We start from the raw sequence: 23,650 nt of genomic DNA, 5'->3' as shown, positions 1-23,650 counted from the left end.
ATAGTTATCTTAATAAAACCCTGAAAGATACATCCGCATTGTAAGAAGAAATCATATTCTGGAAAAGAAGAAAAGTCTATACTTATTCTTGGCAAGAATACAACATATGAAGATTTTGTGTATTATTTACAAATGTTAGTGCAATGTTTCTGCCAATAACAAGACATTTTTCATAAAACCAAAAATGTGAGCACTAAATATGATTGTTACTTTAAAGGTGTACCTAAGGTGGCATTCAGTGCTTACAATCTAAGATAAGAAAGGGCAATTTGTTTTCTCATTCTTTAAAAGGAGGGAAAATAATATTTTTCAATGGCTTAGGGATTTTCAACAGCTATACTTAGATGAGATGGGTACCACATACAAAGTGAGTGTGACCTTTTCCAAAATGTGTGAATTTTCTTCTTGATTTTCTTTTTTTCAACTTCTAAATCAGAATATGAGCCATTCCATATTTCACTATGAGGTGCATAGGTATGCAAGCTGTGAAGTAGTGAGGTTATCATAGTATGCATAAACAACATCAATATTGAAAAGAATGTGAATATATAATTATATCCATAGTTTAATAGTCTGTAATAGCAACAATGGTTTCCGTATAGGAGATATCAAGCCTGCCAAAGTGCATTGTGTGGAAAAACGAAGTGGGTCCTGAAGTTAGTGATCATCAACAGATGCCAAGAGAGAAGGAGAGGTGAAGAAGGCAGGCTGCTGCCTTGTCCCTCTGAAGTCATAGCTGGCTCATGCTGCCTGCCTTCAGTAATCCAGGAACTGCTACTTAATTTACGGTATTACAGTTCCTTATACATATGGCCTTTTTCTTCCAACAAACTCTTGTGACGATAGTCTATCTTTAACTCCCATGCGTAATACTAGAAAGAGAGCTTGTGTAATGCTAGAGAGCTTTTTATGACCGTTTATAAGTATAACAAAACTGTTTCTGTCCTTTCTCATACAGTCTGAAGACATTCTATCCTTTCTTCTGATAAGATTTAAGTTATTCTTCCTTTTTTAAGAGAGCAACCCGCTTCTGTCTTAAAAATCACTAGGAACTTCAGGCTACTCTGAATGTCAGTGTACTTCCCACATACTTAGAGGATACATTCCTCATATGTAGCTATACGTGTATGTCACCTCAGTATTAGGTCTGCCATTCTAATTTAGTTAGATCTGTGGTGCCTGTGACTTTAGAATTGGAGGTTCAAACATGCTTATTTGAAACAAAGAAAAGATCTATTACTTGTATAAAGCAGCACAAGAAGTCTGTTAGAGAAAAGTTTAGCATCTCTCCTATCCCTAGAATTTAGGAAAGGATAATTCTCAAGAGCTTTTAATAGCGTATTTTAATTTATTTTATTTATAGAACACCTAAATTATCATTTGCAAAAAAGACTGTTTATGATAAATACCTTTGAGATATTTCTACAAATACTGTCTGGGCTCAAACTTAGTTTTCAATGTGAAGGAAAGTTTTCAGTAAATATTGTTCAGAGATAGGTTATCCACTGAAGTAATACTACTTTCCAAAATCGTCATTTTTATCTTGTTTATTCCGGTCTGAGAGTACCCTTATGATTGTGTAACTCTACTCTACTACTGTTATTCTGCCTGTTTCTCCTTGCCTCTGCTAGGTAGAAGGAAGAACAAGAATGCTACTTTAATCCTCTTTACTCTCTGCCTAACACACTGAATCCTTTTATGTCAACAACCAGATACCTATGACTTCTTAGCAAAAAAATTAACAGACTGATTTCTTTCTAGGCAAAGGCAGTAATGCACAAAGGCAGATCTTTAGCTACTATAGAATACTACAAATATATACATACATAACATCTGGCTGATGGATTTCATGCATTAGAGGTGGTTTGGTTTGTTTTTTTTTTTCTGTTTCTAGAGGAAAGGTAGTATATTCAAGGAAAGAAATGTAGAAAGTCCAAATTCCAGTCTTACTTATACATGGAAACATAGCACACAGGTGACTCTTTTTTCTGATGGTGGCACACCCACCATAACCACACAAGGTAATGCTAATGAATACAGAGAGTTATTTTTCATAAATCCCATTCTGATAAACACATTAACAGTTGTAAACACATTACAACTTCCCATATGTTCTGAAACATCTGAGAAAAATTGGTAATTCTTAATTATATTTTTAAATTTCTTTTATTCTAACTAAAAAGTATGTTTGGCAGAGAAATTTCAAATCTCTTAGAAATTATTTTTTTCACTCCTTGTAGAGATGGAATTTATTGATGGAATTTTTTCTTAGCAATGGTTCAAACAAACTTCATCATTTATTAATACTGTCTGGAGACACGTTGGAGACTACGTCAGAAAGATACACCATTCCATTGTTTCAATTAATTATGTTTTCATTAATGCAGTAAAGCAATCAACTATCAGTTTTGGGTTTTATTTTTAATTTGACATTTGCAACATTTATTTCTCTGTTCCTGAATTAAAGTTTAATTCCTTTTTCAAAACAAACACTCGCTTCCACCTCCCATTTATTCTATATATTCTTCAATGTATGTTCAGGGCAACTCAAACTGTTTTTCACTTCACAGAGAAAAAGTAGGACAGGCACTTAAAGTGTGACTCTTTTCCTGTAAAGCATTGATTAAAAAACTTACCAAGACATCAGTACAGATGTAGTATGAAATTAGCAGTACTGTTAGTAAATCCATTTATTCTGTTTAGCCATATAATATTATAAAGATGATATGAAGACCTACAGTACTACCCAAGCTGTTTACTAATTTGGAGGTTGTCCTTACATCTGCTGGGGTTTGCAGGGGTGGAAACTGAATAATTCCCTCCATATGCGTTCATTCATTTTTAGCACATCAAAACCAGCCAAGTTTCTTTCTGTCTTTGTCTAGTTAAACATTAAATACTAAACTCCTACCTACACCGCAAGTGATGAATTACATTTTTTAAACTATTACTACAAATATAAACATGCATCTGGTTCCAATGCTTTTTTTCTTTCTCCTTTCTGTCAGTCTGAGTCTGTTTGAAATACTCTTGTGCAGTGGAGCACCAACCACAGGAAAAGAAGGGATCACCTGAGCACTAAGGCAATATGTACTCTTTGAATCCATACATCATATATTGCAAACAATAATCGACAACATCCTTCTGGTATAAATCAAATTCTTGAAGACACTGTCTTTGCTTTCTTCATATGACAGAGTGTGTGGATCTTTACTGTGAGGTTAATCATTAGATAGTAATTGCCTGTTTGTACTGGCCAAATAAATCAATTCCATACAAAAAGAAATTAATAAGAGATCCTAGGTATTGAGCTTAAATAAATATTATTGATTACTTGAATACTCTCAAAACAACATAAATAGTATGATTTCCAGACTAATCTACTAGAAGAAAATTACAAACCATAATTCACTATAATTTCTGATAATGTGGAGGGCAAATGGGATACATCAAAATAGAAAGCAAACTTTTTATCATAAAAGGAAACTTGCAATTCAGCTTAATGCACAACATAAGTGCTGTTACTAATTGTCAGTTTGCAATGTATTTATAAATTAGATACTAAAAAGGAAAAAAAGAATCACCACAAAACTCCTTCTTTATGGTTTGTTTCTTGGCTTATTAGGCATTTTGAAGGTGCAAGAACTTACATATGCAAGAATCCTTGTTAACCATATGGATTTAGTTCACCTCCAGTTTGCTAGGAACCCATTTCTGCTTTCTTTTAGGGAATAAACTGCTGAATTACACTATATTACATAGATCATTATGTACTCCTTTTTTCCAGTGTCATCCTATAATTCTAGAGATTAATTTTCTACCTTAGGTTTATGTTCAGCTGTATGCTTTACGTTCAGCTGTATGCTTTACATGTTTGTAAAAGAGAGGTTAGAGATCTGCTGAGGAATTGAAATTTTAATGGACCACTCTTCATACTGTTCTGCTTCTGTGGACATTACTATTACAGTATATATTTTGGTTTCATCTATAGTGGATTTTACATATTGATATAGTAGTTTTTAAATGCAGATTATATTAAATGCATCTTCTTCAATTGCTGTTTGCTAAATTATGGAGTTTATTTGTTATGTAATTACCCTGTCGAACTTGATACTTCAAAATGTTTTTGAAGCCAAGAATAAATGGATTAAAAAAGTAATCAGAATAATGGAAAACGTGTTAATTCATAACCATGGCACATGACAATTGAAATCAGGAAGTTCTTGAACTATAAACTACAGGAAGCTTGAAGAGAATACCAGGGGGAGAATGCTTCAGTCATGCACTGCTCAAACACTATTCCTTACATACCTGTCCCCAGTTGTAATGGTCTCACTGGGCTAGAGCTACTGCTGTCAGGTTGTAGCTACAGCTATTGTCATGTCCAAAGGCATTTAACCACATGAAGAAATATGATAGACTTAATGATCTTATTTTCTGTTTGGGGTTGTGCTTGCTGAAGTTACCTGTTCCTTGACCACATTTTCCACCCAAAACCAAGACCTACCCAGAAGCTTTGGAATAAACCAAGATTCAGGCTTGTTCAAAATATTACACATACTACTATGAAGTATTCAGGACAGATTTAATGTATCAGCCATTTATATCTAAGCACACAGCAAAGTTTTGTGTTAAAAATGGTATATATAGGTACTCAAATACGCACAACTCAAATCATGATATTCAATGCTTTTTCTAAATATAAGATACAAAGAACCTGTAATTACCTGTAACTGTTAATTCCGTAGTTCTTCTGACAACAAAGAATCCATATTTTAACTCACAAGTGTAATTTCCAATGTCATCCTCTCTAACTTCCCGAATGACAAGAGTATCCTTTTTAAACACAATACTTGATCTCCAAGTCTTTGACTTGCATTCCTGTTTAAAGATAATATAATACTTCAGTGATTGTGCTCTCACACTTAAATCGGGCTACTGTTGACAGTGCTGCTCAAAACCAGGGTGACTAGGCAAGACCCTGGGCTAGTTACGGACTTTGCATACAGTAATTGTCTTAAAAAAACCAGTTCAATTAAGTGTTGATTAAAAATAATAATAAAAAAACCCTATAGATATTTTTCAGCTTATCTTGCCCTCTGAAAACAAAAAGATTTGATACCTTTGGTGTTTGGTGTCTTTTTTTTAACATTAGTTTGCTGAGGGGCTCCTGTTTAATTTACTTATTTTCCATTACAGTTATATCTGTGATCCGTGACTGTTAAATTACCAGTAGCTACAGGTTGCAGGTGAGAATTTATTTTTTGCTAATATATATTTTTTTAAAAAATATAATTAAAAATTGTAGAGAAACAGAAGGTAAGAATGACAAGAAATGAGAATGTTATATGTCTTTCCAAAGACTTCTTAGAATCAAAGCTCTCTGAAGTCTTTAGTTAATGTGAGTTTTGTATCTAGAAAAAGAGTTATTTTTTTCAATTAATACTACCAAAACATTACTTTTTGTGCTATAAAAGAGAATATACATTTTTGCATGCATTATTCTTAGGTCCCTAAAGTGATTAACTTATTTTCACTTAATGAACCTAGGTAATACTTGAAATAGCTCGGAATATTTTTTGTGTTTGTAGGTTTTCTAATTATTTTTGTACTGCAAACAAATATATTTATAAGGTATTAGAAAAAAGGATTAGTGCTTTTCATAACCAAATATCTTTTGATTGACTGACATAAAATACTTGGTTATCTTAGCATAATCATTGTTTATACAGTAAGGAGTTTTGTTAAATGTTAAAGATTAACAGGTTCTTTGAGTTCACACAAATACTGTCAATGACTCCTAAAAAGCCAATCTTTTGAAAACTTGTTTAAGAAGCAAGCCATAGTTTTAAATTTGATAAAACTTCAGGTACAATTGTATTATCAACAAAAAATCCAATATGAGTATAAGCAGCTAATTAGTCACATACCTCTAATATTAGACATACTGTTACTTAATTCGGCCAGAATCCTTCTAGGCCACAAGTATTTACTTATTAGATAACATAGTCTTGTGTGCTATATTTTAAGGCATTTATGTTATCAGGTAAATTATCAGACTTTTAAAAATAAACAGAATACATACCAGTGCATACTTAAGATAGGACTTCCTATATACACAGATGTCTGTGTAGACAAAATACACAGTATCTAAATTTCAGATTTACTGAACTGTCTGAGGACTAAATTGTGTGCATTACAGTACTGAGATACTGCATATTTCCTGCAGATGGTAAGAAAGCCAGAACTCAAGCTGTTTGTTCATGGAAGTTCTAGGCAGGCAGTACAGACAGCACTACTTGCTGCCTATTCCTGCCTATTCCCTATTTACTATTCCTGCCTATTCACTATTGCTACCACTATTCCACAGGCAGCACAATTTGCAAGAATTTCACCATTTGCAAGAATGATTAGTACACAGTATTAAAATTAAGTTATTGATAAAAACAATTAAATTACATTTGCAAGTAAAAGCTAATAAGTAAAGATCAAAGTTTTGGAAGACTTTGCTGAATTTTGTGCTGCAAAATTAAGCCATCCATTCAGATAACAGCATGCATAGATATCCTATATATATTTTTCCAAATAAGTCTTTTGCCTCAGTTTTAAGAAACACTCTTTCGCCTCATATAGCACAAACAGTTGCTCAGTTGCTGTATAAGCAGCTCACATGGCTTCACCGTAGCATATCAAACCAACCCAGACTGGTAACACTTCTTTTTTAGCCCTCTTGTTAGAAGAAAGTTGTTAATTCTTTGCGACATCCATAAATGGATATTAAGAAATTACCAGCTCTAATGTTTAGCAAAGGAAGCATCTGAATTTCTCTCTCTTAATTCATTCTTTTCTATCCTTGATTTTGTTGTCTGTTCTTAACAAGTTTTTAAACAATTTAAGCTTTGTATCATATTTAGATCATGAAAAACATAAGAACATTACACAGTATCTTGCTGAAGGTAAAAATCTTATGTATTTCTTACCTTATACCAAAGAATTTCAGGCTCCCTAAATGGAAATAAAAAATCCTCAATTTCAGGGCATGAGATTTCCTTGCTTTTGCTAAGTTCAGCTTTTTCAAAATATTTCATCTTTGAATTGTAGCAGAGTCCAGTGTCATTCTCACCCACCGTCAGTGAAATGGACACTTTCATACAGTAAGTTGAGTTTCTGTAATGCAATAAAAATAGAAATAAAAGTCTAATATGAAAACAAAAAGGCCCCTAAATGCCAATATACATGACATTGTTTTTAAGTCATTATGTTCATTCCAAGTAAAAGACAGATAATCAGACATTGCAAATTTTTTTGTATTTTATAGCTGTTCATGATAATTTTACCTCTTTCTCATCCACTACCTACAATATTTAGAAGGCATTGGTTGGCCTTACTCCATGACAAAATGTTTCTCCCTTTTGTCAGACTTCTCCTAATGTTACTGTCCTTACCGTATATCTGAGAACAATTTCCCTGAAAGTAAATACACAACAATAAAAGCTCCACGGATTTACCAGTGAAACTGGAGAGCCAACTTTCTGACAGATGTTACAACAGCTGTTAGTGTGAACTGATCCTGTTGTAATACCACAGGTAAATGCCACAATGTAACTTAAGCACCACACCAGGAGCCACATATTCATGAGATCTGAGCATGCTTTAAAGTGAAAGTGGTATCCTTTGCACAGTCTTTAATTAAAATTAGTCTTGTGACCCTTCCAATTATAGAATAAAGGGTGGTTGAACATAATGGAGTGCTACCTTGTTTATCTTAGACTTTGATCCTCATACTCCCCAGCCAAAATACTGCTTCTGTATTACCTACAGCCTTCATTAGTTTGGGCTCTTTCCTGAAACTTGTTACTTCCTCTGCTGCTTGATGTTTGTACGTACGCCAGGCAGCCAGAGACTGGGGAAAATTGTCTTCCTTCTCACACTTTGCTATGCACTTTAATTAGGCTTAAAGGCAAAATTACTTGAAATGATTTACTATTTTTTTTATTTGAGTTTCCAGGTGGGCAGCAAATGAGTGCATAAAGTTGAGTACTCCCCAGGAACACACTGACAATGCAAGATTTCTCTCCTACTGTTTTGTAAATGTGTTTGACCCCTGATCTGCTGAAAGAGGATCCTGCAGAGAGCCCTGAGGAAACATTCATTTTCTTGTCTCCATTCTCAGACTCTGTGAGCTGATAGCTGATTTACAACAATCTCCTGTGTGTCGGATATGGGGAATCTCAAAGATGGCTACATTTTCTCATTCTCTTTAGATTTCTTAATATCTGTTTTCTTTTTGTGTTCAAGAAGAGGGGACAGAAATGCTTAAAGACAAAGAATAAAAAAACCCCTTGATTCAATTAATTCTATAGTCCAATTTTTTAAAGAAAATGTAAACCTGAAATGAAGCTATTCAAGTAACTATCAAATTAAAGAATATTCTTAGAAATATAAATTCTGAAATCAAATGTCATTTACCTATGCAGCTAAATCATGGACTTGTAAGGAAAACATCACAACATTACTCCCTTATAATGAGCTATAAACATAATTTACTACCTTGTTTAAGGATCTGACTGTATAAAGCAAATAAAGTTATTTAAAGTTTATGTAAAGCACAGAATGCATTCAATGAATACAGATCTCTTGCTGCTTTTAAGCTATTGAAGAGTCAACCACCATTCTTACCTGTACATGCAATTTAAAAACATACAGTTCTTTAAAGAATGCATTTTCATTACTGTACGTTATGTTATTCCTCCATTAATGTGCTATAATGTTCTAATTTATTATGTGGCTTTATTATTCATTTATTATGTGGCTTGAAAACATCATAAAAATTCACCTAAGTAATTTTTTCCAAATTGGTAAAATTCTCTTTCTCTGTTCTTGAAAGACCTATCCCTTAAAAAAAACGGAGAAGTTCTAATCAATCTGTTAAGTTCGGGGGGTCAAAAGTACATTAACTACATGGGAGGATTCTGTTACTGGATGACAAGGGGCAATAAATAGGCAATTTAATTTTCCCATCTAAATATTCTCTTTTATTCCTTTTAATGTGCTTTAACATAATGTTGTGTTCATGTTACAGAGATTTCTAGAAGTACCTGGGAGGGGGTGAGGTGGGGGTCACAAAAAACACTTAACAGTCATCTCATTCTCTGAAGAAGCAAGCTAAGTAAAATGGTCTTATATGGGTTTTTTTTGTCTTCCTTCAGTATTCAGAGTGAATTGGCCAAAAATTCCAATTTATGTTTTGGTCTACTAAACGCTCTGTTCTGCAACAGTGCCAATGTCAATTGCCAGAGCTAGAATTCCTTCTGAGGCACATCCAAGTTTCCCTCGCAACAGCAGATCCTTTACCAGATGCAGCTTAGGCTTCCTGTTCGATAAGAAAAGCAGTATTTTGGAAATATCTTATAGTGTTTAAACCCATTGTTTGAAGATGTTGGTATTTAATGACTCAAGGTTGAGTGCGTGTATGATTTGAGTCATATATATATATATGTGTCCTGCAGACAGAAGCACAAATTGACTGGGCTTTAGGTAATTATGTTCTAAAGTGCAGCTATACGATACTGGAAAATTTTGGGTAGATTCTTCGTCAGCTTGGTTCCTTAACAGAATTTATTCTCAAAAGCCCAAAGTACTGTCATAAGAACCTAAAGCTGTGGATGCCCCTCAGTGCCACAGACTTTCTTATTTTGGTTCTAAATGCTAACTGCACTGTCATTCTGACTCATCTTGTACTCTGTGTCAGAAACCAAGGCTGTTGGGATGAAACAAAACTCAAAAAGTAAGATATAAAAGGCAAAGCAACACAAAAAGCATGAGAAAAGGAAATTAAGGTAATGGGCTCACAGAACTGGAAAAGAGAAAAAAAAAATTAAACAGTCCCCAGGTAGGAATGAAGAAGAAAGAGAAGGTGAGTTTGTTTGCTGATTACAGCTGGAGCATGATGGATACAGTAGATGTGGAGCCCCTCAGCTAGCAGAAAAAGTAGCAGGCAGCAGAGCCCTCCAGCAAGCATGCACATACTGCAGAGGGTAAAAAATGTTCATGTGTTAGAACTAAGAAAATTATCCATATGTCTTTTACTGGAGGCACCAGATCAAACTAACAAACAAACAAACAAAACTCCTCTAAGGAAATTTTATAAGCCAGTGGAAACTCAACGTTACATTCATTATTAAGAGCAAATGCTACACTTTTTCTCCTTTTCTTCTCCAGTGTGGTCCAGACTGTGGACCTTTATCATCAGGTAGCTACACTTCAAAGCAGTACCAGTCTAAAAGCCAAAATCTGCAACAGCTACTTAAGTAAAATTCAGACAATGAAAATCACACAGGTTATGAATAAATTATATAGGGCTTACTAGAACTCTATGTATTTCCTCTTTCTTGTCCACAAGCTTAAGTTTCTTATTAGAACTAGAAAAATATTCATCCATCTGCTACCAGTGATGAACAAAATTTTTTTCATATGGTGTGACAGAGGCTGCCCCATTGTTTGACATGGACTCACGCAGTCATCTGCACCCTAATGTGTCATTTATACACTACTGGTCTATAAGTGTTAAAGCACAAACAATGTGGTGGAAATTATATCTACTAAATATATTGATTTCATTACAGGTCTTTTGTAGCCATTTATCATCTTTAAAATGTAAGGGCCCAGGAGCAATGGATGTGTGACTGAAACTTGCGATAACAATAGGACAGAAAAGTATATAAATATCTTAAATTCTCAGTGACTTCTATATCCCAGTAGTAGTTGCTCTAATGCCCAGCACCCCACAGTTCCCTTGCATATTCAGTGGTTTGCCTTTTTTTATCTGATACTGTTTAACATCTTGGTTGTACAGCTATATGAAAGCATATAGAGCACTCTTTACATAAGAACAGAAGACTTCCACTTTTTACCCTTTTCTCTGCTTGAAATGACATCCACCTCACAAGTTCATTAGTACCTGTTCTACCTTAATGTTAATTGATCTGCACCTGTCATAGATATACATTCGTATAGGATATCTGTCATATAAGATACCTTGAAATACAGACCCTGTGATAGTGTGGCAGAGTGAAGAGTGAAAAAGCTCTACACAGAGAACTAAAAGAACATGGTTAAGTTTGCAGAACAGCACCAAGTATGGAAAAGTCTGGTAAAGAAAATAAAAGTACAGTTGAGTAAGGAGGCAATCTTGATAAAAAGCAGGAAATTGTAGGTTAAACAACCACAAATACATCCACATTACAAAATTTCTTCCTTCTCCAGACAGTGACCCAGAAGTCACAGCAACACCCTGAACAAACTACTTAATTTATGATCCAAGTAAGTAGTTTCTAAAATAAGATCAATGTTTATTTACAGTCTTCTGAGTTTCTCAATTACTATTTACAGCTATATCTTCCTTGAATTAAATGGAATTACACCAATTTGTAATAGATGGGCCTCTGCAATACATTATTCTTATAGAAAAAATCATTAGGTAGACTACTTTTCAAAAATCCTAAAATTGCAATTAACTATTTCTACAAAAAAAACCCTTAACCCTTGAAATAGTTGTTAGCAACCAAAACTGTCATGCATTCATCAGCTCAAGTAACTGCTTGATGTTGCTTCTTTGAGAAGTAGGCTGGAAAATAGATATGTTTCATGGGTTTTGCTTAATTGAAGAGATGATGATCAAAGTAGAAAAAAACAAAGGAATGCATCTTGTGTTTTAAGTATCTAGTCTAGAAGCATGGCCCACCTTATTCATGTGGATCTCTACACAAAGGAAAAAAATCCAACTAAAAAACACCTAAAGGAAAGACTGTGTGGAAAAGTGTGTCACTGACCTGCTCAAGTATCTGTCTCCATTGTTATTCATGTCTAGCAAAACAACAGCTTGTGAACCTTACTACAAAATACCTATGAAATCAACAGTAACCAAAGATCTACAGACTACCAGGATGCAACAGGTAAAATTCTCTAAGTATTTTCAAGGTCTTAGCTTTTGAGTATTTTTTTCATATCTGTAAAGGCAAAAAAGTGTATCATATCTAAGTATTTTTCTTTTGGTCCAGCATTGTGATTATGAGGCTGTCGCAGAGGATACACTTCTGATCATTATCAGTCTATATAGTAGCAGAGAAGAAAATATCAGCTGTTTAATCATGAATGGACCTGCAAATACAGAACTTCTACTGATTGATAGAAGGCCGAGATCTTGCCTATTTGAATACTTGTGAAGTGGTTCCTTATTGAGTACAAATGATAAAAGCATACAAATGATAAAAGAATAGATCTGAAAATCTTATTTCCAATGGATTTTTTTTTTTTAAAAAAAAAAAAAAAAGAAAAAAAAGAAAACAAGCAGAAATCTGTACTGTAAATCAAAATACCCATGAATGGACACAGATCAACTTCTCAAACTTCAGACAAAAGTCTATACAAAGAACAGGTTTGAGAAGCTTAAAGAAAGTAGAAATTTTGAAGTGGAAAGCTTGAGAATGAGTAAGATTAGATTATCTTTGTTGGTTGTTTTAATTTCTTTGAGAATTTCCAAAACCTTTGCATTTAAAAGACATGACAAAAACATATTCCTACTTCATAATATCAGTTTATAAATCTCTCTAATACTAAACAACATAAGACATAACATTAATTCACTCTTAGAAGCAAGATCTCAAAAATACTTTGACAAAGAAATAAGATAGGACATTGGAAAACTCTTCACAGTAGCCTGTGAAGACAAATTTCACACGCAGCTGAAAATTGACTTTGCCTTATTCTGCTCCATGTGAAAGAATACAAGAATATTGATTAACTATATTTTTCTAGAAAAACAGGAAACTTGTCTTCATGTTTACAGCATTATTATATACCTCACTTCTCTTTTTACTGGTAAGTATATAAAATTCTCTTGTAACTGATTTATACTTCTCCGTTTTTGTACTTCTCTTGAGATTTCATGGCTTTTGCCTCCTGCATTTTTCATTCTATCCTATATTTCAACTGTAAACATAAATTGATTACATGAAAAGTATCTCCTCTAAACTTGGTGAAACAAGTAGAAAAGAGACGAAAAAGGGATGTTTTTTTCATTCTGCAGAGAAAAAGAAAAAGTCTCCCAAAACCAGCATTTGACCAAGCAAGTTATCATTTCACAGTATTAGGGAGGAAAACACACACACACAAAACCCTACAGTTTAACTTCTGACCCATCAAAACCCATTATGAACTATTTTTAAAATAAAAAAATAACAGGCACTTTACCAACAAAATAGTAGAAATAAATCTCTTACAGATTACATATTGAGTTACTGTATTACATTTTTTGTCAGATAGGCAATAGACAACAGCAAACATTACACTTGCAGATTAAAAAAAAAAAAACAACTAAAAAAGAGAGTCCTGTATAACAGATACATATCTTTTGTTTGTGAGCCCATTGTATCAATGTCATCAGGAATATTCTGCATGTCACCTTCACAATTTACCTTTTGCCAGGCTGCTGAGTTTTCCATGCCACTGGAAGATACAGAATCCCACAGTACTGGATGTGGGATGTCTCTATGTATTTTTTGCCCTTTTTGATGTTTTGGAAATTATCTGGGGGCAGCAACTTATGCAGCAGAAGAAAAATCAGGGAAGGAAATTGTTCCAGTATTTCTAAATTCTTCCACATTAAGTATCTGCAAGACTTTTTTGCTCTTCCTATAAGATATTGCAGTTGCATTTTCATACACTTACATATGCTTTAAAACTTCTAAAATAACTCTTGAAAATAAACACTGGTCAGCTCTGATGGTTGCAGTAGTGCCAACACCATTTTGAAATTAATACCTTCATAAGCCTGCTACCATGCAAAAAACTGTTCCTACTTTCCCTATATTATGCAAACTATTAAAGAAACCCCAACCAAATACACACAGGTATAGATGAGAAATTCATAGGCAGTAACATCAAAAAGTTTGGTGCTTTTGATACAATATGTTACTACAGAATTTTTTTTAATAGTATTGTACGTAGTCCAACGTGGCATCAGTTACTCTAATCCAAAAGTGTCAATACATCTACATAACATTAAAATACAATGAATGATTACATTAGGGTAGAAAAGACATGTGTATTGTATTTCTTACTGTTATATTCAGTTTTGTGTATAATACTGTTATAATAGGTAGCACACAAAAAATTAAAAGCCATTATAAATTCTATATAAATACAAAGTAAAGGGAGAGGTGACAAAATTACTAGTTAGCATACTGTTCAATGTTTAATAGTTGTTAATACACTAGAGGCTCAACCAAGTTGCTAACTTCTGTGTCTAGTAACAGAAGAATGAATAATCATTCTGAATGTAAACTATTTCATTTCTTATAAAGATAGATAATAGTCGCGACGGAGGGAAGACACAGTCACTCAATATGAGTGATCAGCAGACTTCGTTTATTGTCCCTTACAGTCACCTTTTATGCCTTGTTATAATTAGCTCATACATATTACAAAGGTTAAGCTCATTATTGGTTAGTTGCCTAAATACCAAGCCCGCCCCTAGTTTCTCTTCTGTAGTTACCTGTTCCCACCTGCAACATTCTTTTCCCACCGCAATCTTCCTGATATTGTGTAACAAGGACAGCCAAAGACAGTGTATTTTTGCTTTACTTCAGATAAGCTGAGAGCGATGTGCTTTTTTGTCCAGCCAGCTGGACTATATCTATGTGAACTTTTTCAGCTAGCCAGTTATCCACAGATAATGAAGACAAGCATCACAGAATATTAGTAATTGCTAATAACCTGTTAATAAATTAGGTTATATTAATTTTATACTACTATTATTATATATTGTAAATATTCATTTTAAAAAATTATTAATAACTTTTCCATACATACACAAATGTATCCTAACTCTAATTCTGACTTGGTACATTTGTGTAGGACCACTAAATTTAAAAGTCTAAAGCAGGAATACTGTCCATCTACTGATTTACAGGTTTGTGTTGCAGCAGTAGAAAGTCTGTTGGGCAGGCAGAGTCAGAAACCAAGAATCTTAGTATTAAAAAAAGACATTTTTTTTTTCATTTTTTTTTTCTCCCCATGATGTGTAACCTCAGATTTTGCCTTTTTACAACCTGCCTATCTGCTGTAATGTGGTTGCTTTGGAAAAATGGCACTCAGTGACCTGTATTAGCTAAAATGGCTGTGCTTTAACTCACTTAACACATGATACTTTCGGGGGGATTTTTTGTTTGTCTATTTTAATTTTTTTTCCTGAACAAGGTAATAAGAAGAATTGACAAGCTAGTCAGTTAATTGTTCCCTATTCTGTCCAGTCACAAATGTTCAGAAGTGTAAAATTAGCTAGAACCTTTTGCTACATACAAGTGAACCTTTTCATTTACCTATTTTATTCAATAGATTTTCATGCACTTAAAATAATGGGATCTAAACCATGAAAAATACAAAAACAGGAAGCAAGAATCTGTTTGGGGATTTTTGTTTAAGACAACAAATCCATTTAAATCAAATCTATCTGTAAAAGAAATTAAATTAGCAGGTAACTTGTCAGAGAGAAAAGAACAGGAAAGGAAGAAGAGACACAAGGGGGAAATCAGACAAAAGAACACACACAGAGCAAGAATACTTTCTCTAAACTTTAGCACTTACAATATTGGCATCTACATTTAAAGGAATCGCTTAAAGAACTAGGCACTTAGAGCATAATTTCTTTATAAAATAGATCTCTCAAATGGGCCAGATGTATTACCCTTATGAAATTCCGCTTTTTTCCTGCATTGAATAAATTCCAGTAATTGTCAATCTCCTCTTCAGACTCACCAGAGAGAACCTGGTGGTGGATTTATACAGCTCTGTACTCCCCAGGCAGCATCCTTCATCATCCCTATTCATGACAGTTGGGAAACTGGGACTCTATCTGTTACTTGTCCACTCCAGTGCTTTACCATGCATACCCTTCACCAGCAGGATAATTCAGGAGAGTATAGTGTATAGCTTATACCAAAGGGGTATCCCAAATGTGGGACTAGATAGAAGCGCCCTTTGGAAAGTCCTCACCACTCCCCTAAGGAGGGAATTTTAACCCAACCCATGTTTTGTTTCCTTGTAGTGTGCAGCCAACCTGGTTTCTGTGTGAAGAAGCAGTTCTCCTCATTAGAGGTGTACAGGATAAGACTATCTTTATCTAGTGCACAAAGGCAGCATTTGAAGAAGGGATGAACAGAGCAAATAGACCTCTGTTGATCCTGGTATTGATCATCAGGAACAACAACTGTCTGCAGTTCTTCATAAGTTGTAATTGAACCGCAGTACAATAACGATACCCTCAAATGCAGCCAGACCCTCTAACGAGGTTTTTCATTTAAGGCAGCCATCTTAAGGCTTTGCATTCCTCTGCATACCCTTTATTACTCTTTCATTTTTAAGGGATGTAATAGCTGTAGTACATGGTCTGTCATAACACTGCATTTTTGCAGGGTATAATAAACACAATGACTGATCAGGAATTTAACTGGCAGCAGAGGAGACATGTTCTTTCAGTGTACATCATGATAACAAATTTATTTTTTTCCCCATTTAGTAGCATTACTAGAATACTAAAAGCTTTGCATTAATAGAGATCAGTTGTTTGTACTGAGTTATGTTATAGTATTATGCTATTTACCAGGGTAAACCAACTGGAGAGCAAACAGGAAGAGAAAAAATCTCTTTCCCGTTATAACACAAGCTGAGTTGGGAAAGTAACTTTATTTCCAACTCCTCCTAAACTGACATTAAAAAAGAAAGTCTGAGAAATGTCTTTTCTTCACAGTATTTTACATTTTAATAAGTAAACTTGGCCACTGACGTCAATATTCACTTTCTATAAATGGTCCATCCCATTTCAGAGGAAAACTTTTGTTGACTTCATTAATTAGTTTTTTCATGTTTTTGCAGACACAATTCAGTCCTTTTTCAGTCCAAGTAACTTCTGTTATTTAGATGCCTGAGAGCTGGAAAGAAAATCATTCATTCAAGAGAAAAAGAAAAACATGTTATTGATAAGCTACTTGTGCTCTTGGCCAGTGGCTCCAAGGGCTCTTTGTGAGCTTTAAAACTTTCACACATAAAAAAAAAATTTAAAGCCTTTAGATAGCAGCAGGGTTGTCTGAGGACATGCCTGAGGCCTTGGGTCGCATGGGGAGGGAGGAAGGCCAGCATACCCTACTGCAGCCACAATTGCTGCCATGCAGTGAGGTCCCCTTGGTGGCAGGGTCTGATGCCGTCAGCTTCTGGCTTCTGGACCATTTGTTCAGGATAGAACCTTTCAAACCTTCTATGCAAGGTTCCCTTTTGTTATTGTTGTTTTTTCTTTCCCCCAAACTCTGGGATGGCTGCTTCCCACACTCCCTGGCTCTGATAGCTGAAATCACAGACTGTTTTTTCCACAAAGCTTCCAGAGCCAACAGAGCAGCAAGTACTGGGGCAGTGCTGCAGGAGTGGGAGAAGAGAGAAGAAAAGTGGAGGGAGGTGGACAGAAGCCAGCTGGAATTTTCCTCTGTGCCTTAGAAATTATCCTCTGCTTCCACACCCTGGGGGGCCAACCCAGTTTGAAAACTGCTTTTGACCTCAGTTGAATTACATAAGCGCTGATTTCTTCCCTCAAGGGTCACCTAATTATGTGCATGATACTATGAAATAACCCACTGCAGATGAGCCTCCAGGATTATTTGAATATCAATGCTCTGCAAGATACTTGTTTTAATATGTTTGAATTAGTCACACCAGAAAATATTGCTCGATTTTAGTGCCCACTTCCATCCTTGGAAACCAACACTTTCACATTTTATCTTCTTCTGACACAGCTGGCATATGCTGCCATCCCAAGTTTCCCCTCCTTTCCAACCCTGCCAGAAAAGAATGTCAAAGTACGTAGTCTAACTGCGTTAGAATAATGCTTTCCTTGTGTTAGAGAGATACTGAGTGATGTGAAAAGCCTTTCATTGATGTTCTGGACAATAAAAATGAAATACAAATTAGCCTTTAGAAAGGGAATTTAATTTGCTCATCCTTATGATACCTTAAAGCTTCTTTTGTGACTAAGTAGGAAAAAATATACGTGTGTACACTTTTACGTTATTGACTTTTCCGTATGATTTCTTTCTTTTTTAAAGCATAAGTGAAACTTAGCACATTGTGAGAACTGGAATCAATCTGACATTGATTTCCACATTGTAATAAAATCTCACTTTCTTAGTACAAAATACTTGAACAAAATTATGACAACAATCTTCATTAAGAAATTGCACTGCTAAGTACATGGAAAGCAAAATTGCATAGAATTAACTAATTTCCCCATAAAATATTTTTTTTACAATTAAAGTATCCTTCATATAAATTAAAAATAAAAATAAAAATCTAGACTCTTACAGTACCGGAATATCTAAATATTCCTATAGTGTAACTCTGTACTGCTACAGTATAGAAATATATACCTAAACACATTTTATTTGAAGTTAAAGCTTTTTTTTAATAAGTTTAAAAGAAAGCTCTTATATTCTTGCAAAATATATTCCTATACTCTATGTGTCTATAAATACATATATGTATCAATCAGTCATATGGGTATATCAGGGATTCCAGTAATTTTAAAACTATTCAGAAAGAGTATGTGATTTAAGAAAGTAATCATATAAAGGTTTTAAAGCATAATAATGCTATACCTAGATGTTATGCACTGTGAGTAAAGCCCAAGTTTTCCAACAACTTTCTATTAAAATAACAGGTGTGTGAACTCCTTCAGAGAATAGCACTTACATACAGATTGCAGGTAAAAATGTTAAAGGTGGTTAAAAAGGATAACAATCAATCAAAAAACCCCACATTTTAATGCACAAGAGTATATAGGCTGAGTACAATATGGATTACCATTACTCTGAATTTAATAGTACATTTAATATTTTAGTGCTACTTACAAATTTAGTGCTGGATTAGCTACTCGTTTCAGTGAGGTTTTCCAGGATTGTTAGTGAAGAAATTTTGGGCCAGTGAGTCATAAAGTGCTAAAATGGAGACATGTCAGAATGGTACTAAATGTTTTCTCTGCAGCAGATCAATGTATATACCCAAAGGAGACAGAACTATGAAGAGCTGTGCAAGTATACCCTTAGAGAAGAAAATCCCTTTAGCTTTCTACAACTGCAGTAGGGAGATAATACCTTAGCATGAAACGCTTCTAGGTAGACTGTCTCCTCATAGTTCAGGAGATTATTGCGCTTGCTTTTTCTTGGGAACCAATGATCATGAAAAAGAGTAAATTTTATGCCTTGCTCAGCACCATAATGCCAGAATAGCAGAAATGCAGTACTATGGCTTCTTTGGAAAATAAGTTAACAGAGTTTTATTATTCCTCCCATTACTTTAACTTACAAATCACAGAATAACAAAATGGTTGAGGTTGGAAGGGACCTCTGGAGGTCAGCTGGTCCAACCCTCCTTCTCAAGCAGGGTCACCTAGAGCTGCTTGCCCAGGAACATGTCCAGATGTATTTTGAATATCACCAAGGATGGAGACTCCGAAACCTCCCTGGGCAACCTGTGCTAGTGCTTAGTCAATGACACAGTAAAAAAACATGATTACTGGTGTTCAGAGAGAACCTTCTGTATTTCAGTTTGGGTCCATTGGCTCTGGTTCTGTCACCAGGCAACACTGAAAGGAGCTTCTTTGCACCCTTCCTTCAGATATGCAACTACATTGATGAGATCCCCCCTGCACCTTCTCTTCCCTAGGCTGAGAAGCCCCATGACTCTTAGCCGCTGTTCGTAGGAGAAATGTATTGGACTTTCTCAAGGGAGCCTGAAACTGGACACTGTACTCCAGGTATGGCCTCACCAGTGCTGAGTAGAGGGGAAAGATCACCTCCCTCAATCTGCTGGCAATACTTTGACTAATGCAGCCCAGACTGTCATTAGTTGCCTTTGCAAGGGCACATTGCTGGCTTACGTTCAAATTGGTTTCCACCAGGACCTCCAGGTCCTCTTCTACAAAGCTGCATAGGTTGTTATTCATGGAACATCTGTTTTCTAGGGGCTTTTTTACTGGCAGTGGGTTGATGGGAACTGTTAAACGAAAATATTTTTCCCAAGGATTTATATAAAAGGAACAGAAAAAAAACCAGCTGGTATGAGAAGGGGGGGGGGGGGGGGGGGGGCGGGGGCAGCACGGTAATGGTTACTTATTGAAGCCAGAGACCCTTAAAATTACATCTAACATTTAGTGCAACTGTCTGTGCCCAAGCAGCTGTGCCTACGCAGAGTTCTGCATTCAGGAACAACTGTTACTACATCCTGATGACTCAGAAGGTCACCAAATACTGGAACATCTTTACCATCAAATCATCCCTTTTGCAAATGCAATCCACTTTCTTTTATAGCACTAAAACTAAAAGCATTATTGGAAACAAAGTTGTGGAATGCCTTTTCTCTTTTTCCTTTTCTTTGCTTGATGAATTAGCACAAATGCAACCTACAGTTCTCAACTAGAGCTAGAGGAGGACAGATCCTGTCATTCAGTCTCACATGCCCAGTTAAACAATTTTGTTCAGCTGTTAAGCAGCTGCATAAAAAATATTCCTTGAAGGTTTCTGTCCTGTTTCTGAGTGATTAGATATGTATCTCTTGCTAGCTCTGTATGAGTGTGTTTTTTTCTGAATAGAGGTTTCTCACGTTCCATTATCAGTTAGTCATTAAAGGTAGATATGGACAGAGATAGCCAATAATTATAATATATATGACTGATATTAGAAGAATGACATTTGCACATGAATAAAATTCCTCTGAAATTGTAACTCTTTCCAATATCTACCCAGTCAAAATGGGAATAGGTATGACATGCTTTGAAAGCAGACACTAAAAAAGAGAAAAATCATCACATTTGTTAGGTTACTGCTTCAAGGCTAACTTTTTCCTAGCATACTGATGCCACTTCTCCAGACTCCTGGAAATTCTCAAAAGAAATTGGATTACAAGTCTCAACTTAAAAAGTAAATTATTAAAATACTTATGACTGTTACATTTGTTAAACAGTTTTAGTTATTCTTGGTTTATACCTATTTTCCTATGAAGAAACAAGTCTGAAATCAGTCAGTCTTCTCTACCAGAAGTAGAATTAGAGAGGTCTTTCAAGTAGTATGACATCCCACAGATGAATGTAAGAGCCTTGCTGTATGCATATTGAACTAGAACTTAAAAGAAAGTACCACTGCAGATAAGTCGGTCTTTGGCAATGCTTAACCTGCTACCAAAGCAGAACGTTAGAAATGTGCAAGAACTTGGTGAAATTTATACAACTGAATACCTCAGGGCAAGTCCTGAATTCCAGATTAAGAAATTTCCATGTTGAAAAGAGAACAGGATTTGAAGAAACAGATTGATGAACAAAGTAATATAATACAATTTGGATGTGTCTTTCACCCAAGGACCATAAAGTACATGGGAAAATTATTTATTAGCTGGTTTTGGCTTTGTTCATATGAACAGCTTTACCACAAAATAGTTTCCAAAATTCCCTTAGTGTGATCTGCATTGACACAATAAATATTTTCAGTTCACTCTAATTTTGAGCTTTAAAAGGTGGTCCTGATCTGCTTCAGGCTGTTGCTTAAGATGAGTTATGGAAGCTCAAGCAACCGAAACCAGGATAGAAATTGTATTCACACCATGTTCATAACAACAGCATCCCTAAAACCAAATAGAAGCAAGCAAGCACTTTCACACACCCCAGCTACCTACTCTGGAGAGTGTTGAAAGTGTTAGTTCTCAGTGCAGACTCCAAAGCTTCTTTCCAGTCTCCCTGTCTGCCCTTAAATGTACTAAAAGCCATATTTATGTCCACATGTTCAAAGGAAAGCATAGAAAAATTATCAGCTTCACAGAGAAGAAGACAGAGCTCCATGAGCCTTTTTAGGTAAATGTTATTCAAGGATCCCTTGGAACTAATTTCTTGAAGCAGCTAGGACAGCCAGAGGGGCACACTGTTTGTTGCAAGGCTCTTAAAGCACAAGTGAATTGAGACACCACGTTAATGAATAAGTAATCCCCTTCTTCTGCAGTATCTCCAAATACATTCATTCTTGTTTTCCTGATCATCTTAACATGATGTAAAACCCAACAGCTGCGCACCTTCACTTCTCTCAATGCCAGGTTTCTATCTCCAGTGACCAGCCCCAAGCAGAACGTGTTACATTTGAGAATTCAGCAGAGCCTCAAGTTTCAAATATATGAAACCATACTATTCTTTGTCTCATATTATCAGCCACCAAGGTAAATAACTCTGAGGTAAAAAATGAAGAGATTACGGAGGCTTCAGATGCGGCAGTGAACACAGGTATGAGGATAAGGCACAGCCAGGTGCCAGACACCACTAACTGTATACTTCCATTTCCTGATTTAGTTTTCAAGCTTGCTGCTACTTCTCATCCTCAGAAGTATGAATCATCTAAAATATCCAGACATGAAAAGCCAAAGCCATGTGAACAGTGACAATATGGACGTGTGAAAGCATTTCTACACAGACAGTGTTTAATAATTTTACCTAGCTAAAGCATGCCTATGTAAGCCATTTTAGTATGGCAAAAATTAGTTTTGCTTTACACATTATAATTCACACCTCAAACATAAAAGTTAAACTGAACAAGTCTAAATGCATTTCAGATTATTGAAAGTCACTGGCTATGCTTTTTCACTTGGACCCTGGCCCAACCTTTATGCATCAGTGTCTTTGTACAGCGCCTTTCAGCACAGATATGTGAAGGACAGTAGCAGAGACCTCTCACGTATTTGTTTCTTGGTGGTGGTCTCACAGAGAAGTCTACTTAATTTGTCAGAAATGCAGAATTTGTACTTTGACTTGTCTGGCTGCTTCCTTCTGTAGCAGGACACAGCTTCCAGCTAGGCTGGTGCTGCCAGCTTAATCATCTGCTGTTCTTTGTGACCTGGCTTCACCCCCAAATTCCTCACAATCTAAATATAGGAATAGCTGTATAACACAGTTTAGTTCAGTTTATAAATACATTATGGCTCAAAACCGTGCCATCAGTTTGTATAATTGGTAGAAAATTGAATGAATACATAAACTCCTTCTGAATGAATATTTAACCTATATTTCATTTATGTACCACATTCTTTGTTTTGTATTTTTTCTTTCTGAAATCTATTTCAGTCACAATTTTTTTCTTCAGATTGGGAAAGAACAAAGAGAACCTGCAAAGTCCTGTATTGATTAAACATTTTGTCACACCTTTCATAGATGAATTCTTTTGCAAGTATTTTAACATTCAGAACAATTTGGGTTAGACAGCTATTTTCTTGCCATTTGTTCAGAAACATGACTTCTGCTTGCACTCTTGATGTCTTTGTTAGAAGCAGCTGAATCCAGTAAGCAGACAGATGAGAAGATGCTGCAGCTCTGAGCACCAGGTTCAGCCAGCAGCCAGGCTAAGCATACGTACCCCGTAGACGAGTGTGCACACACACATGCATGCACACACATGCTTGGACACACACACACACATGGCCAGTCACACGGACACCTACACACAGTGCTCGCAGGAACTTGAAGTTCAGAGCTAGCCCCATCCAGTTCCTCCCCTCCAGCTGACCAAGCTGATGTCAGCTG

At 35.4% G+C, this 23,650-nt stretch overlaps 1 protein-coding gene across 1 annotated transcript in view; it reads right to left on the bottom strand.

Annotated features, from left to right (window-relative positions):
- Positions 1-23,650, bottom strand: part of IL1RAPL1 (interleukin 1 receptor accessory protein like 1) — a 766,315-nt gene that overhangs the window by 288,070 nt on the left and 454,595 nt on the right. Inside the window, exons 4-5 of the mRNA XM_055802804.1 lie at positions 6,981-7,167; positions 4,728-4,881 (exon numbers count right to left, since the gene is read on the bottom strand). Of these exons, the coding sequence (XP_055658779.1) occupies positions 4,728-4,881; positions 6,981-7,167 (341 nt within the window). The remainder of the gene's footprint in view (positions 1-4,727; positions 4,882-6,980; positions 7,168-23,650) is intronic.

The sequence above is a fragment of the Falco peregrinus genome, chromosome 4 (genome assembly GCF_023634155.1).
Source record: "Falco peregrinus isolate bFalPer1 chromosome 4, bFalPer1.pri, whole genome shotgun sequence".
Classification (NCBI taxonomy): Eukaryota; Metazoa; Chordata; class Aves; order Falconiformes; family Falconidae; genus Falco; species Falco peregrinus.
This window is presented reverse-complemented; position numbering and strand designations above follow the sequence as displayed.